General features: G+C 31.6%; 1 protein-coding gene across 2 annotated transcripts in view; it reads left to right on the top strand.

Moving 5' to 3' along the window:
- LOC143078956 (neural-cadherin-like) overlaps positions 1–18,402 on the top strand; it is a 69,699-nt gene that overhangs the window by 7,698 nt on the left and 43,599 nt on the right. For both annotated transcript variants that reach the window (XM_076254034.1, XM_076254035.1), the window contains exons 2-3: positions 14,777–14,962; positions 15,749–16,016. In XM_076254034.1, coding sequence (XP_076110149.1) covers positions 14,777–14,962; positions 15,749–16,016 — 454 coding nt within the window. The remainder of the gene's footprint in view (positions 1–14,776; positions 14,963–15,748; positions 16,017–18,402) is intronic.

Here is an 18,402-nt window from a genome sequence, read left to right as displayed (position 1 = left end):
GGTTAGCTACTGTTACTAAATGTATTCACACTGAAATATAGTTCCCTATGGTTATCATCTATGTGCACATAATGCACATATAATCTAAAAAAAATAGTATATTATTGGAGCAGTTCATTTAAGAATGTATGTCATTAAGGTGTGTTGATGTGCAGGCTTTTTTAAAAACATTTTGATTAGGTAAGTGGGTATTGATTTAATACTAGTATGATTGACAACTGTCATTATCACTAAACAATCAGAGACAAGTTGGACCTTTATTAAGAGTACTCACTGATCTTTTATAGTTGGTATTACCATAACTTTTGATCAGCTGACCATATTTCAACATTGTTTTAACAGTTAGTAAATAGGTGTAAAAATTCATTTTAAAATTAGTAATTACTGGTAATTACTGGGCCGTTTTAGGAATTCCTTGTATTTACTAAGTGCATCGGGAATTACATGTAATTCCTAAATTTTAGTAATTACATGTAATTCCTAATTTCAGCTATTTACTGGTAATTACTGGGCCGTTTTAGGAATTCCTTGTATTTACTAAGTGCATCGGGAATTACATGTAATTCCTAAATTTTAGTAATTACATGTAATTCCTAATTTCACCTATTTACTGTAACATATATATAATTTCGCAGAACTTTTATCAATAACGTACAACCTTGAGTGAGTTTTTATCCCAATATATTACAGACTATTTATTATCAAACAAACAAAATGTGCTGGCTTTTTATTGATCCATCTAGAATTAGAAGTATCCTCTTTACCTTGGAACTCATTCAGTCTTTGATTGTTTCAGCTCTGTCCTAATTTTAGCTCTAATAGTAAGCCATTTACATTTTTTACCAATACCCTTCATTTTTCTCCTTCACCCTAGACTGTACATGTATTTCAGTCCTATTACATTAGGAGGCAGTGTGGTGTAAATTTAAATTTTATTTTAAAAGTTCTTTTCCTACACATGATACATGTACATGTATTTTATAAATGTGCATGTAATTAGCTTAGAATAAATAGTTCTTTGTATGATAAATGTAATTAGCATAATATAATAAATCAGTTTATTTGTTTATTGAGAATAAATATAAGATAGGTTTTAATTTGATTATCTTCCCCTCCACAGGAAGAGTTTTATTATTGTGACCAATATAGATATAAAAAAAAATCTCTATTAGTTTTGAGTACATTAATATTGGATTTGTCAATCAGTATTTCTTTGCATGTAGTACAGTACAAAATTATTTAAATGTGCATGTATCATGCATTGAAAATTTGTTGTACCTGTGTGTTTACTAAATTGAATGTCACCTTTGTTTACATGTGTATGTGTCATGTAAGATTTTGAAGTAGTGGAAAATCCTGCCATCTATTTGTCATTCTGATAGTTAACATTGTGCCTTTTAAGATTATATTTCATCTTGATTATACCACTGGTTGATGATTTAATTTCCGGTCAGTCATTTCAGTAACCTGTACGTTCATTTTGAATTTGCAGGATACAAGCTGATTCCTTTTATAATAACATTGGTACTATCCATTAGCCATTCTTGTTCGTCAATTGACTTTAAAACATGGAAATTAAAATATTAGCACAATAAAACCTAAAATAATATGAAAAACTGTTCTTTTTATACATGCATGAATACATGTATGTATCATAATTTCAGAATACAGTTTAAAATGCTTTGTTTGATTGTCTGTTGCACCTGTACATCGTACATTATATCTAGTATTTTGTCCTTATTTTTTGTTAGATTACTCAACTAGTCAAACTTAGGTCTAAATGTAAAGATATTTATTTGGATCTTAACACACAATAATTATAAATAGGAACATTAATATAAAAAAAATGTGGATTTTTGCTTACAAAATTGTTGCAAAAAATTAGCCTTGCTACCCTTTCCACTAATTAAACCATTTTGGACAGTAACCTCCCTTTCCTCAGAGCCTTGATCCGCTCCTGATATTAACAATCACCAAACAGGCTCTCATTATTAGTAAACTATTTCAGAATAAACAATACAGTTGATTTGAGTGTTTGAGGTTTGAAGAGTTTTCTTGACATTGGCATATTGATTTCATAGACAGTTATGGGAATTGGTTTCAGATAAAAGGCTTATGACATGACTCAGAGAAGAGGGGACCTTGTAATGACCCTGAAGATAAAAGGGGGACCTGTCTGACCTTCCAGTACATCACACTGGTATGATAGAATCAGGTTGTAAATATTTACTGTCCTTTATCGTTGATACTCCAGCTGGTCTTTGTCTTTATCTCTCCTATTAGATTCTGGTTTCACTTGATTTCAGTTTAATTACATACTTGTTGGACGTTTGGTATGCATCATGCAGTTTAATGAAGATTTAATCTCATAAGTATGTTTGGCCCTTAACTATTAATTACATTCAGGTATATATATATATATTTATCTGATCATAAATATTTTATTTACTGGCCAAGAAAATGACCCACAAATAAACAGTAACTTCTTTTATTCTATTAATACAATTATCAATAATGGGAAATTTAATTGAAAAAAAAACATTATATTTTGGTAAAAAACTCAGTTTTTCTAACTTAATTTAAATTTTAAATTTGCTTGCCTATGTATCCCTAACTCATTTTATGGGCATTTTTTGTTGACCAAATATTTGCTATTAAGCACCTTCTATTACAGTCCAGAACATTTCCTTCTATGGTCTATGTAAGATATTTTCCAAATAGCATATTGCCTTACCTACCTACTTATAAATCCCCTTTTTTGGGTCAGGAAATCAGCAAAAAATAACTAATAATCAGTGAAACCTATGAAAGGGGCTTAGCAGAACAAACATTATATTCAACTGGACTTCTAAAGTACTGATATAGTAATCTACATGAATCTAAAATACTGTTTCCTCAATTTTATTGCTGTTATTTGAAAAAAACCCTCCCCTGTTTAAAACACTTGATGGTTTAATAACATTGCAAGGATTGTTGATAAAAAGACTACGTTTTTATTTATCAGTCAATGGATACAATGGTTACAACATTCAGTTACGTTGTACCAAAAGAAACATGTACAAGTTTAACGAAAATTCTAATTTTAAACTGTCCAAAACAAAACTGTGTATGTGATGCTTTATCATCGACAAGAGTGTTTTGTTTATTATCAGAATGTAAGCATAATAAACAAGCAGGTATACATTGTATGTTGAGTTTGAAAACATAACTTTATCACAATTTACTTGTACACCTGGTAATCAGACCTGTTTGATGTGTTGTGTGCCAGCAAGCTTTATTGTTATTGCCTGTTTATTTCACCCCTATAAAGGAGAAATATAAAGGGTAGTATATTTATGTTAAGACACTATTCATCTATTGGTCAACTTAACATAACATTGTCACAAATATATCATAAATATGCCATAATTCTAAACATTTTATTCTTTTCTTCAGGTCATAAAAAAAATCATAAAAGCAGTGCTTAATACTGAGGTTGTATTTTTAGATCTGATGTCCATATTCGTTTTAATGAAGCTTGTCCGATTTCACACTTTGTTTACTGAAATGTAAAATTAGAAGTTGAATGGTCATTGTGTAGAACTCCATCCCTACTGGTTTTATTTGAAATATTCCGAAATGGAATCGTGCATCTTTTACCATATGAATTAAGCTTAAGAAAAGAGGCTTGTTTATGGTAAATGAGTATTTGAAGTGAAGGATCAGTTTATAAGAACATTAGAAAAATCTTTTTTCTTTGTAATGTAAAAAAAATAAAGATGGTCCAGTGGACCCAATAAATCATTCATTAAAGCGTGTAATTAGGGTCGGAGACAGGTCACTGTTATTATCAGTAATTGACTTTATTTGTAGCTTCCTGGAGCTCGTTGGACCATGTTTACAATAATAGTGGTCCATAATCCTTGATCAGGAATTTGATTTGGTAGTAATTAAATTTGTAATGGTAGCTTTTATCTAAATCCTGATCCAATAATAAAGTGTAGATACATTGTAATATGGAGATAGATAATTATCCCTGTTGATGTCTTCCTCTTTCACGGAAGGAGTTAAAACTGTCAGATCTGATTTGTAACTTTCTTAATTTAATTGTGTCCAGAGAAATCAATACAATTTTATTGGTCATTTTACCAAATATGGACAATGTAAAGGCCATAAAGCTGTCCAGGGGGCCATGTCATCTTTGTCATATGGTGTTAAATTTCACACTGTCTTTGACATCCATTTAATTTGTTTGAATTACGTTTCACTAGGGGGAGATTACTCTCTGATACATGTGAAGGTTTGAAGTGTTTTGTTTGGGAGAAATATCAAATTAGGTTTTGCCAGTTTGCTGAAAAACATAAATTCGATAAATAACGGAGGAAACATTTCAATTTGTGATTCACTGTTGTTCCTTCTATATTTGTTCTGCCTTTACCAGGCCAATACATTATCTGTGGTCATCATTTATTGTAGTTCACACTATATTGGAAAAATATTCATCTCAACACTTCCGTCAATATATTTACAACTTCTTGTTACATTGTATTTCTTTAACAATTTTCAAGCAGGTTGATATTAAATTCTTCCCTTTCATCTAAAAATAAAGCAAGATATTACTTTATGTACATGTATCACAAAAAGAAATAATTAAGCTTTTATTTTCAGTAATTTTGATAAATTTAAACATTCAGGGCTAAAAATGTCTTGCTCATTGGGCCAACATTAAAAATATCTTTGTTTCCCCTCTCCCGACTGAGGTTGTTAGGGTATGGGTAGGTAGGTAGGCAAATTATTTTATTTTATTCCTTGATATGGTTTTCTATATTGAATTTGTACAAAATTCAACAGGTAAGGCTCAAGTCAAGAAAAGTGGGGTATTCCCTGTATTCTAATTCAGTGTACACCACAGTTTTCTGGTGTTAAAAAAAAACAGTATACAAGGACCTTCTTTTTTTTCCTATTCATTTAATTTAATGAAATCTACAGAAGCGCACATTCTACTTGTGATACTAATGCCTATTGATATCAAGTGTTTTTTTAGTTAAAAAATCAAGCTTATTTCAAGTCTAATTTGATGCATAACTCACAACGAAACAATTCCTTTGTTCACCAATTCATACCTTGATCATCAATTATCAGATGACAAAAAGATACATGTATGTTAATCACTTGGGAATTAAAATTCAATGAATAAAAATTTTCAATAGAAGTGAACATAATTCAGTTATGTTCAGTTACACCTGGATCATGCAGCTTGGTCAATTGATTCCCAAACAAAGATTTGTATGTTTTTTTCGAGTTCTAGACGAAACAAGGCTTCCCTTTATATTCATGTTTTGTATTTCCTAAAATACTTTTAATAAGTATTTACGAATTCTACTGATGCAGGTATAACGTTAAAACGTGTCCTTTTGTTATTTTCATGCCATAAATTGAAAAAGGAAATCCCATTTAAACTGTTTTTTTTTACACCAGAAAACAGGGACGTTCCCTGAAAGCAGGGAATACATGTATCCCACATTTCCTGACTTGTGCCCAACCTGTTCAAAGACAGAGTAGATAGATTTTAAAGCACGAGCCAGACCATTTTTACTCAAAGTCTTTAAGATTTTATCCTTTAAACAGGAACAGAGGTTAGACACAAAGCAAATCAAGATGCACTCAGCGGATTGAAAGATGCTTCATTTTTTTTTTATTTTCAAAAAAAGATCACCCTTGCAAACAAACAAATCGTTTGGGAAAGCATTTTGTTTGTTTTCCTTGATTCCGAATCATGTAGACGCTTCAATGCAAAAATACCTTGATTTAAAACGTTCGTTGACTACAGCATCGGAAAGGTATCCCCAAAACCCAACGATCGTTGACTTCAGCATCGGAAAGATATCACCAATAACCAACATAGCAAAAAACAAAATAGTGGACAAGAATAGCCATTAAAATTTTTCGGGTAGCGGTGATTTTACCGGGTCGGTCGTGTGAGGGGAAACAAACAATATTTTATTTTTGGCCTTGTTTAGGACCCTACATCAACTTATGGTTTGAGAGTTGTCTCTTTGGCAGTCATATAATATTTTCTTCTTTTTATATTAACATGTACATGTATTCACAAAACTTTTGTTATTTGAAATTTAAACAGTGAATATCTTAAATATTCAATAAAAAACAATAATTGAATAATAACTCAACTTTATGTACAATGTAAGCTTATGATGTGAGGGTTTCAGACTCCACCAATTCCCCCCCCCCCCCCCCCCCCCTCTTTTTTTATTTTTGTTAATTACCATAAAATAGTGCGAAGGTTATAACTCTAATCGAAATTTATTATTGAAGTTCTGAGTGACGACCAGGCATCATTCATTATTAATTGTCGAGCCTGCAACTTTTGTTGCAGAAAGCTCGACATAGGGATAGTGATCCGGCGGCGGCGGCTACGGCGGCTACGGCGGCGGTGTTAGCTAACTTCTTAAAAGGTTTATATTTTAGAAGGTGAAAGACCTGGATGCTTCATACTTTGTATATAGATGCCTCATGTTACGAAGTTTCCGTCAGTCACATGTCCAATGTCCTTGACCTCATTTTCATGGTTCAGTGACCACTTGAAAAAAAAGTTCAGAATTTTTATAATGTTGAATTCTCTCTTATTATAAGTAATAGGATAACTATATTTGGTATGTGCGTACCTTGCAAGGTCCTCATGCCCGTCAGACAGTTTTCACTTGACCTCGACCTCATTTCATGGATCAGTGAACAAGGTTAAGTTTTGGTGGTCAAGTCCATATCTCAGATACTATAAGCAATAGGGCTAGTATATTTGGTGTATGGAAGGACTGGAAGGTGTACATGTCCAACTGGCAGGTATCATCTGACCTTGACCTCATTTTCATGGTTCAGTGGTTATAGTTAAGTTTTTGTGTTTTGGTCTGTTTTTCTCATACTTTATTCAATAGGTCTACTATATTTGTTGTATGGAATGATTGTAAGGTGTACATGTCTAGCGGGCAGATGTCATCTGACCTTGACCTCATTTTCATGGTTCAGTGGTCAAAGTTAAGTTTTTAAGTTTTGGTCTTTTTTTCTTATATTATATGCCAAAGGTCAACTATATTTGGTGTATGGAAATATATTATGATCTATATGTCAGTCCCGCAGGTTTTATTTGACCATGACCTCAATTGCACGGTTCATTGCACAGTGTTAAGTTTCTGTGTTTTGGTCTATTTTTCTTAAACTATAAGTAGTAGGTCAACTATATTTGTTGTATGGAAGCTTTGTTAGCTGTACATGTCTGCCTGGCATGGTTCATCTGACCTTGACCTCATTTTCATGGTTCATTGGTCTTTGTTTAGCTATCTTGGTTAATGTTAAGTTTATGTGACAGTTGTAATAAAGCTTTATACTTAGGACTATCAACATAATATCAATGATTACTAAAGAAGGCGAGACATTTCAGTGTGTGCACTCTTGTTAATCCCACGTTAATTAACTTCCCAAATTTATAATCTCCTACATTATGACTGTCACTCCATGCCGAATAGAATATTCAAATATTTTGTCAATCAAGTGTTTAATGCTATTGAGTCTGTAGAAGTATTTTCTTTGTGTGCATTTCCATGTCAAAATTAATTAGTGTGCTATTGGAAAGTCTGCTGTCCAAAGCAACCAAGTCATTAATGATAGCTCTCATTATTTCCTTTTAAGAAAAAAGTGGCATAGTGTAAAGCATGGATTTATTAACCAAATCTGCTATTAAGGTAGCACAATACAAAGATTTTTCATCCCCAATCAGACATCTTTAAACTGATGTTATTCCACTCATCCTTCTTTAAATTTTATAAATGAGGTACCAAAAGAAAGAAGAAAGATTAACCTTTCAAATTGTGATAATTTCATTATGACATAATTATTACATAATTAATTGTTATGTAATTAGTTGCTATATTGTGATGTCCATACTTGAATGAATTTAGCTTCTTTGTTATTCATAGCATCCCAAAATATTTTATAGATTCTTGCACAACACAGTTTGACCTCCAAAACTGTGTCTCAGATTTTTCCTATTGTATTTCATTCTCTCGTAAATCTTCAATGAAGTTTGAAACACCAATTCATTCGAGATCACTAAATTCAATGTGGTATAAAATTTGTTCTATTGATGTTTTTGGAAATCTGAGACACAGTTTTGGAGGTCAAGCTGTGTTGTACAAGAATTTATAAAATATTTTGGGATGCTATGAAGAACAAAGAAGCTAAATTCATTCAAGTGTGGACATCACAATATAGCAACTAATTACATAACAATTGATTATGTAATAATTATGTCATAATGAAATTATCACAATTTGAAAGATTAATCTTTCTTCTTTCTTTTGGTACCTCATTTATCAAATATAAAGAAGGATGAAATGAATTACATCAGTTTAAAGTTGTCTGATTGGGAGTGAACAAATCTTTGTATTGTGCTACCTTAAACGAGGGAATGAAAGTCAACTTGCATGACAGAAGAGATGCATTTGTGCGTCTGTCCTACATGTAAGTCAGTCTTTGATCATCTTGCCTTTGTTAGTCTTGTTTGTTTTTTATGCCCCACCTGGGATAGTAGAGGGGCATTATGATTTCTGGTCTGTGCATCTGTTTGTCGGTTTGTTTGTCCATTCGTTTGTTATTTCGTTCGTCTGCCTGTCCCGCTTTAGGTTAAAGTTTTTGGTCAAGGTAGTTTTTGATGAAGTTGAAGTCCATTCAACTTGAAACTCAGTACACATGTTCCCTATGATAAGATCTTTCTAACTGATGCCAAATTAAGAGGGTTTACCCCAATTTCATGGTCCACTGAACATAGAAAATGATAGTGCGAGTGGGGCATCCATTTACTGGGAACACATTCTTGTTAAATTTTAGTTCATTCATATTTTATCGGAGTTCAGAGTTGCATCCATTTTCACTGAACTAGTACACATTTGTTTTTGTTTAGGGGCCAGCTAAAGCACGCCTCTGGGTACAGGATTTTCTTGCTGTGTTAAAGTCCCAGGCCTTGGGCTATTTTCTGCTCTTTGGTCGGGTTGTTGTCTTTTTATGCCCCACCTACGATACACCTACGATAGCAGAGGGGCATTATGTTTTCTTGTCTGTGCATCCGTCTGTTTGTTAGTTCGTCCATGCGTCCGCTCGTCCCGCTTCAGGTTTAAGTTTTTGGTCAAGGTAGTTTTTGATGAAGTTGAAGTCCAATCAACTTGAAACTTAGTACACATGTCACCTATGATATAATCTTTCAAATTTTAGTGCCAAATTAAAGTATTTACCCCAATTTCACGGTCCACTGAACATGTAAAATGATAATGCGAGTGGGGCATCCATGTACTATGGACACATTCTTGTTTTTAGACTGCTATATATCATGTATATATAGATATCTAGTCTCTAGATGTGTTATGGTTTTTTGTTTGTTCTTTCACTGAAGTATACCCCTCATCTTTTTTATATTCATAACTGATACAGATACAGTTTACACTTTTCTCTATATTAATTACCTAGCAATAAAATTAATGAGGCATTTAAACTATATATATTCTGACCTTGGTTTAGGGTGAGAGTTAAGGTTTACATATTATGTAATTACTCAGTAAGATTTTATTTGATTGAAAAAGATTAGTTTGTGATTACTTCCAGATTTACACAAAGCCTCTCTCCTCAATGTAACATTTTACAGCATGCCATTTAACAAGTCTGATACCCTTGATCTTCCTTGATTGATTTCTTGAGAAGACCTGATGACAGACTATAATTATACCTGAAAATGGGGGGAAAACATTGGGAGGGATTAATGGACATGGAAATGAGAAATCATAATCAACACTGGGTGATTAATTGGGAAATTCTCAATGAATGGGATATTCCTGTCTACACTGAGTGACATGTCATAAGATAGGGAAAAGATTAAAATTATAATATGTATGACAACTACTGACAGGTTCCTTAAATTTACTTATCCAATTTATTGTGAAGGAAATCATTACTGTGGATTTATTTATTTTCGTGGGTACCAATTTTCGTGGGTACCAATTTTCGTGGGTTGAGGAAAACTTTAACATTTGTAGATATTTAATTTCGTGTTTTTGCCAAAGTCTGCATACAAGCCAATGTAAAATTTAAAATTTGTTGAACATTTGAATTTGTGGTAAACCTGCACCAATGAAACCTACGAAAATTGGTATTCAACAAATATTAATGAATCCACAGTATAGGAATATGTTTGTGACTGAATAGTATAATAGGTTAGTTATATAGGTCTAGGATCCTGTACAATTTACTAATGTACTTGGCTTCATCATGAATGCTCATCAAAATGCCACTTATGCCTCTAGTGAAGAAACTGAGGCTGGATTTAAGGGCCTAAGATAGTAGACGTTAATGACAAATCTTCCCTGAAGAACAATTAAAAATTGTGTGTGTGAAAGTCATTAAGAATCTGTCATGAATGCCTTTCTGAGACTTGTTAAACAGTATTGATTTTAGAGAGTCGATAAAACATTAAACTGGACACTTATAATTAGCTCTCATTGACCAGAAATCCACTACACAAATGTGTATTTTTTTCCCATTTACTTGCATGTAAATTGAATATTAATTATATCAAGGATGATTTTAAGAGAAAAAAAATTTAGATACAGAACCTAAATTTATTATTTAAAATTATATATAAAAAAAAGAGTTAAACAGGCAAGACATACATACATCGTAAACATATATTTAGTGAAGTTTCATTAATCATACTAAAAATGACTTTTAAGATAAAGTTCTTTAGACCAACAGTATGCATATGAAGATATGTAAAATTCTAAAAAAAAATAAATATGGAAATATTGAGAGCAGGCAATACTTACTAAGGATTAACTGAATATTTCGTGAATTTTAAAATGCACCATTTATTGTTTGTATATGTTAGCTACAAAATATTTGTTATACCCCTCTTTAAAAAAAGTAGGGGTGTACACTGTTTAATGTCTGTCAATCCATCCATCGTTAGTCTGTCCGTCCCTTCCATGAATATTTTTTATAGCATTTTTTACATTTGGGTAGTCAAGTTGAAAAGTTTCCTCACATTTTTCTTAGGAATTATATAGCTACATTACAATGATTTCTGAAATTTGGTTTCAAGAAGAAGATAAGTAAGCTATAACATGTGATGCATGTTAAGAATCATCACTCAACAACTTCCTGTTTACTGAACACTCACATAATTTTAAACATGAGTAGCCAAGTTGAAAATTTTTGTCACATTTTTCTCAGAAACTACAAATTGTCCATACAAGGATTTCTGAAATTGTTTCAGGTTTTACATAAGTCAGTTATCCCATGTGATGTGTTTTCAGATTCATCCTGTTTACCGAAATATTTGGGCGGGGTATTATCAGTGAGCAGTAGCTTGCAGTTTCACTTGTTTAAAAAGTCTATTTTACTTCTAATAGAAGTTTTCATGGATAAGTTGATTACCAGTACAAAAAAGTGTGGTTAATTAGACAAAAGATGAGATGTAAAAGAAAACAAAACCTATGATTTATGATAGCTGTTGATATACATTTTTTTACTTCTATTGTACACACAAACCTATACATAATTTGTAAACAAATCATTGTATTCATAGCATAAAAGACAAACGATGTACAGATTATAAAGTACAAGATGCACAAACTGATTGGTATATTTTCTGTTGATGTAGATAATACTTAGGGTTTACCCATTGACTATTAAAACATCTGCCAGTGAAATGCATGCAAGATATTTTAAGATCATAAGATGAGTTTATTATGTCAGTCTACTGTGATGTATAGTATTAATTCCTAATCATTAGAGAATTGTTATACAAAAAACTTGAGTAGGAGTTTAAACAGAGTTTTTGTTGTTATGTAACCAGCATGTACATGATGTAGTTTACATTTCCCGAAATCAGGTGGTTTTATATCAACTTAACTAGCCAATTGCAGATCCAGAACTTTTCATAAGGGGGCCTGCTGACTGATCTTAGGGGGGCCCACTCCAGTCATGCTTCAGTGATTCCCTATATAATCAACCAAATTTTTCCCACCCCTGGATCTGCCTATGCTAGCACACATTATATGAATACAGAGAAAATAGATTGAACTTGGTCCATGTACTATAGCAGTCCCTATTCTGAAAGGAAGAAATTTAACTTTTACTTGTAAACAATTTTTTTTTTAAATCAGACCAGGCCTTCATTTTATTAAAATTGAGCTGAGAGGGTTGGTTTTTTTTTTGATCGATGTTGAAGGTCTCGCGGTGACTTTAAGATGCAGCAATGAAAGTACTGTTCCTTGGAAAATTTTATGTTTTTTGCTGTGCATGATTTTGTGTCGAGGATGGATATCCCATATTCTTTGTTTTTCTATTAGGATAAGTTTTAGTTGTATGGTATTTTTACATAAACCAGTTTCAGTACATACAATGTATAAAGGTTTCTGCTAAATAAAACACATGATATGCATGTAGGGAAGATTGTATAATATGTAGATTTTTGTTTACAAATAAGGACAAGAATGACTATAAGCAAACATTTACGCATAAGATATATACATTTGTACATATTGAAACTATTTATGTGGTAATGAAGTAGTTAATCTACTGTTTAATCCTTTAATTCCCAGACCTTTATATAAGATGAGGTTGATGATGAGGTTTATACAGAACAAACAAGATCCAGCCTTTTGTATATTTTCTTTTCATTTATAAGTCATGATATCAATACCATTAGGTCACTTTATACATTTTTTTGTTATTATGACTAATTGAGTATAGACACCAGGTTTATCGTATGTTATTAATCAGACAGAACATGCCTTACAAATTCTACGAGTGTTTTTATAATCTAATAATCAAAAAGAGATCATCATTTTATTCAGCATATTTTCTTACAATATTTTTTATTGAGTATAAAAACGAGAAAGAATAGGATGTTCTAAGACTGATCAATATTGATTTTTTACAGAATTTATTGTAGAAAACCATCTATTTAAGGTACTCCCTGGGGTAAAATTTATAAAAATGTTAATGGGTTTCAGTCTGGTACACAAAATGAAATGAAATTGTAGAATGAAAAAGATGTTACTCCCTATTATTATTCATATTTAATGAAGTTACGAGTTGCCTTTGTTCTGTTGCATGTATGGCAATGAGATAATTCATTTAATTTAATTGCATCTCCAGGTTTTGATTTGTCATAGACATGTTACTACATTAATTTCAACATGTGTTTTAATGAAATAATATAATGTTAGCTGATGGAAATAAAAAAAAAAAAGAGAAATAGGAAATGTGTTTATGAAGGCAAATCTCCTGGTGCTGGATTTTCTTGTGTATTGAAGACCCATTGGTGGCCTTTGACTGTTTACTGCTCTTTGGTCGGGTTGTTGTCTCTTTGCCACATCTCCCATTTCTATTCTCAATTTAAAGATATGAATTTCCATATTTATATAAGATTTTATTAAAAATTCTTGTGTAATTTCTGCCAAACTTTTGTTGTAAAGCTGTATATGTTTTAAAACCCATAATATTAAAATTCCCTCAAATTTTTAAATTATTTTTAAGATGTTTAATGACTAAAATTGTCTTACTCCTTTATTTATTCTTGATGGGTTCATGTCATTAAATAAAACATTTGTGTACTCCACCTCGACAGTTGTTTCTTTTTATCAGATCCCTTGTCAAAAAATGGAAAAATAAGTGAAATAAATATTTTTAGAAATTTTTATCAGATAAGTTTTTCTGTAGTAAATTCATTGAACTGATTATAAAAGATTTTATCAAACATTCTTGTGTAATTTCTGCCAAACTTTTGGTAAAACTGTATAGGTTTATTGTAGGAGAGAAATTGAAAGAATTATTAGCAAATACCGATTTTCTGATAACAACAGTTACAGTGATGCACCATTAAACATTTACTTTTTTGTGGTTAATGTAATAAAATAGCTCCATGTCAGTAAATTGGTATGTTTTAGTGCTATTTATGAAGTAAATTGTTACATAACAGAATAGTAAAACTAGATAGTATCAAGAATTAAAAGCAGAACTTAAACTTTATATGTCTTGTAAAGGTCTATGGGAATGTAGACAATGCAGATACATGTAATTAAAGTGATAAAACTGTATCAAATTTTTAATTCATTCTTAGTCATGTTAGTTGTGTTACGTTTTTTTTCAATACATGTTTTGTAATCTTTTGTTACATTTGTAAGAGTGTTTACTATAAAAGCTAAAATAATGCCAAAGTGTACATTTTGTTTTAGAGTGTATATTTTATTTTAGCTGGTACATTTTGTTTTAGAGAGTATATTTTATTTTAGCTGGTACATTTTGTTTTAAAGAGTATATTTAATTTAGCTGGTACATTTTGTTTTAAAGAGTATATTTAATTTAGCCGGTACATTTTGTTTGAGTATTTTTTATTTTAGCTGGTACATTTTGTTTTAGAGTGTATATGTATCTAAAGCATATATCTGTAAGCAACTTTTTCTGAAATTGCAATAATCAAACTTGAATTTTTGTTCATTTACATGTTTATATAAAATTTAAACAATAATTTGTGAATTTATAGTAATGTTTAGTATTTTATTGCAGGAGAACAGTGTTGGTGTTGGTGTTTACTGTTACTTTCTATTCATTTGTACAAGTATTACTGGTTATTGTGCTGAATATTTTAGTTCATGAAATGTGTAATTTGTATAAATGTTGTACTATTGTCCAAATATAGGATGTTCTATCTAAATACCTGTTTTATATATTATAGATTATACATTGCTGAAAGTAACATTAACTGTTAAGGATGTCAATGATGAGAAACCACGGTTTATCAACGAGCCTCGACCATTCCTGGCTACAGTGTCCACCAATCCAAGTATCGGAGAGCTTGTGTATGAACTTATGGCTGATGATGCAGACACAGGCTCTAGCATTACATATATTCTGGAATCAGGTCAGTAAAATAGTCCACAGACACAGGCTCTAGCATTACATATATACTGGAATCGAGAGAGTAAAAAGTAAAATGACAAATATACCCAACTCCAAGAAAATTCAAAACAGAAAGTCTGTAATCAAATGGCAAAATCAAATGCTCAAACGCATCAAATGAATGGATAATGACTGTTACATTCCCGACTTGGTACATGCATAATGGCGAATTAAACCTGGTTTTATAGCTAGCCAAACTTCTCACTTGTATGACAGTCACATAGAATTCCATTATATTGAAAACGATGTGTGAACAAAACAAACACATAATAGGTATAAATGTAAAAAAAAATAGTTTGTATATATAGAATCTTGTATAGCATTTATATCATCGAGTTTAAAAAAAAAATGAAAATAAGAGATATGGTATACATGTTATAGAGGCAGTATTTTGATGACATAGAAAACTTTAATAGAGGTCTAGATGTGATCATATAGTTTTCAATGATATATGCAAAGATAGTTAATCAGCCAATATACAGGCAAGCTTTATGAAAATTAACAGCAATTAACAATGATTTTCCATCAAATGATTAATCATAATTTGCCATCAACAGAGATTAACAATGATGTATCATCAACAGATATCAAAAAAATATTTGCCATCAAATAAAAACTAAAAAATGATTTGCCATCATCAGATTAACAATGATTTGCTATTAACATCAACACTCCTGAATGACATAAAACTTTGATATAATTGAGACAAGCCATGTACAGATATTTATTTTGCTACTTTGTTTTTTAGCTGGAGAAGGAAAGTTTGCCATACAAAACATCATTGCTGCTGGACGCCATATTGGTAGGATTGTAACGACAAAGACAGGACATGGACAATATGAGAAAGGACGAGAGTTTTCATTGGTTGTATCAGCTCAGGACACGTCAGTACCACCAACCGTTATACAGAAATCTAATTTTGAAATTGTCAAAGTTTTAGTGGGATCCAGACCTCCACAGTTCTTTGAAGATCCCTATATTGGATATGTAATGGAAAATAATCAAGCTGGCTACAAGTATGTGAATTTATTTCATTTCTGTTTGTATTAGACACATTCAACCATGAAGGCATAAGACTGATTATGTGTATACATCTTATTTGCAGTAAAATATTATGGTTAATGCAAAAGATAGATTTCAGAAGTCAATTTCAGAACAAAACTTACGACTAAGATTAATAGTAAGTATACTGATCTGTTCATGATTTTAGAAAAATCTTAGTCGTAAGTTTTTTTTATGAGACAGACTCCAGTATTTAAGGAGGAGGGTTCTTTCAGTAATTTGACCTATTGTTATGGAGAATTATAATGAATGATTACTTTTCAATACCTTTAGGGTGTAATTTACCTTGACAGCAGTGACTATGTTACTTCTAATGTTGTATTGTTGGGTTTCTGTCTCATTTACATGAACACTGTTTGGCTATATCAATTGCTTTATGAAGAACTAAGGCTGATCTAGAGATCCAGTCTTTATAAGTAGATGCTAGCAGTATGTCAACACATTAAAGTACATTACTTCTTACATACAATGAAAACAAAGTGTTCCTTTTTTAAGAACTGTTATTCATTTGAGAACATAAAAATGAATTAACTCTTGTGCATTTCTGACATTATGACCTGAAATAAAATCTTGCAAACATGTTGCACATAAAATAACATTAGTCACTGCATGTCAGTCAGATCATATTGATAAATCTGTAAAGTTTGTACTTTATATCTTGAAAAAAATACTAATAGAAATATCAGCCACTCTTTCATGAGGACTTGGCCTTTTGATAGTGGAATGGTCCTCTTATCAGAACAGGGTATGACAGCCATTGTGGCTCAAGGGTCTAAAAATGGTCAAATATTGAATAAGTAGAACTATGAAGCTGGTATGGATAAGATCTGTAACCCTTTCCAAAAGCTGTATGATAATTGACTTGGGATACACACTTCCCTTCTATTTAGTAGTGTTTTGCTTTAGGGATTTATTTAATACATTTGAAAGGCTATTTTACCTTGTTTTTTATACGACCGCAAAATTTGAAAAATTTTTCGTCGTATATTGCTATCACGTCGGCGTCATCGTCGTCGTCGTCGTCGTCCGGCGTCCGAATACTTTTAGTTTTCGCACTCTAACTTTAGTAAAAGTGAATGGAAATCTATGAAATTTTAACACAAGGTTTATGACCACAAAAGGAAGGTTGGTATTGATTTTGGGAGTTTTGGTCCCAACATTTTAGGAATTAGGGGCCAAAAAGGGCCCAAATAAGCATTTTCTTGGTTTTCGTTCTATAACTTTAGTTTAAGTTAATAGAAATCTATGAAATTTTGACACAAGGTTTATGACCACAAAAGAACGGTTGGGATTGATTTTGGGAGTTTAGGTTTCAACAGTTTAGGAATTAGGGGCCAAAAAAGGGCCCAAATAAGCATTATTCTTGGTTTTCGCACAATAACTTTAGTTTAAGTAAATAGAAATCAATGAAATTGAAACACAATGTTAATGACTACAAAAGGAAGGTTGGTATTGATTTTGGGAGTTTAGGTCCCAACAGTTTAGGAATTAGGGGCCAAAAAGGGACCCAAATAAGCATTTTTCTTGGTTTTCGCACCATAACGTTAGTATAAGTAAATAGAAATCTATGAAATTTAAACACAAGGTTTATGACCATAAAAGGAAGGTTGGTATTGATTTTGGGAGTTTTGGTCCCAACAGAATAAGGGGCCCAAAGGGTCCAAAATTAAACTTTGTTTGATTTCATCAAAATTGAATAATTGGGGTTCTTTGATATGCCGAATCTAACTGTCATGACTGTGTATGTAGATTCTTAACTTTTGGTCCCGTTTTCAAATTGGTCTACATTAAGGTCCAAAGGGTCCAAAATTAAACTTAGTTTGATTTTGACAAAAAATGAATCAGTTAGGTTCTTTGATATGCTGAATCTAAAAATGTACTTAGATTCTTGATTATTGGCCCAGTTTTCAAGTTGGTCCAAATCGGGGTCCAAAATTAAACTTTGTTTGATTTCATCAAAAATTGAATAAATGGGGTTCTTTGATATACCAAATCTAACTGTGTATGTAGATTCTTCATTTTTGGTCCTGTTTTCAAATTGGTCTACACTAAAGTCCAAAGGGTCCAAAATTAAACTTAGTCTGATTTCAACAAAAATTGAAATCTTGGGGTTCTTTGATATGCTGAATCCAAAAATGTACTTAGATTTTTTATTATGGGCCCAGTTTTCAAGTTGGTCCAAATCAGGATCTAAAATTATTATATTAAGTATTGTGCAATAGCAAGTCTTTTCAATTGCACAGTATTGCGCAATGGCAAGAAATATCTAATTGCACAATATTGTGAAATAGCAAATTTTTTTTTAATTAGAGTTATCTTTCTTTGTCCAGAATAGTAAGC

The sequence above is a fragment of the Mytilus galloprovincialis genome, chromosome 6 (genome assembly GCF_965363235.1).
Source record: "Mytilus galloprovincialis chromosome 6, xbMytGall1.hap1.1, whole genome shotgun sequence".
NCBI classification, from domain to species: Eukaryota; Metazoa; Mollusca; class Bivalvia; order Mytilida; family Mytilidae; genus Mytilus; species Mytilus galloprovincialis.
Note: the sequence above shows the minus strand (reverse complement) of the source record. Positions and strands in the feature narration are given on the sequence as shown.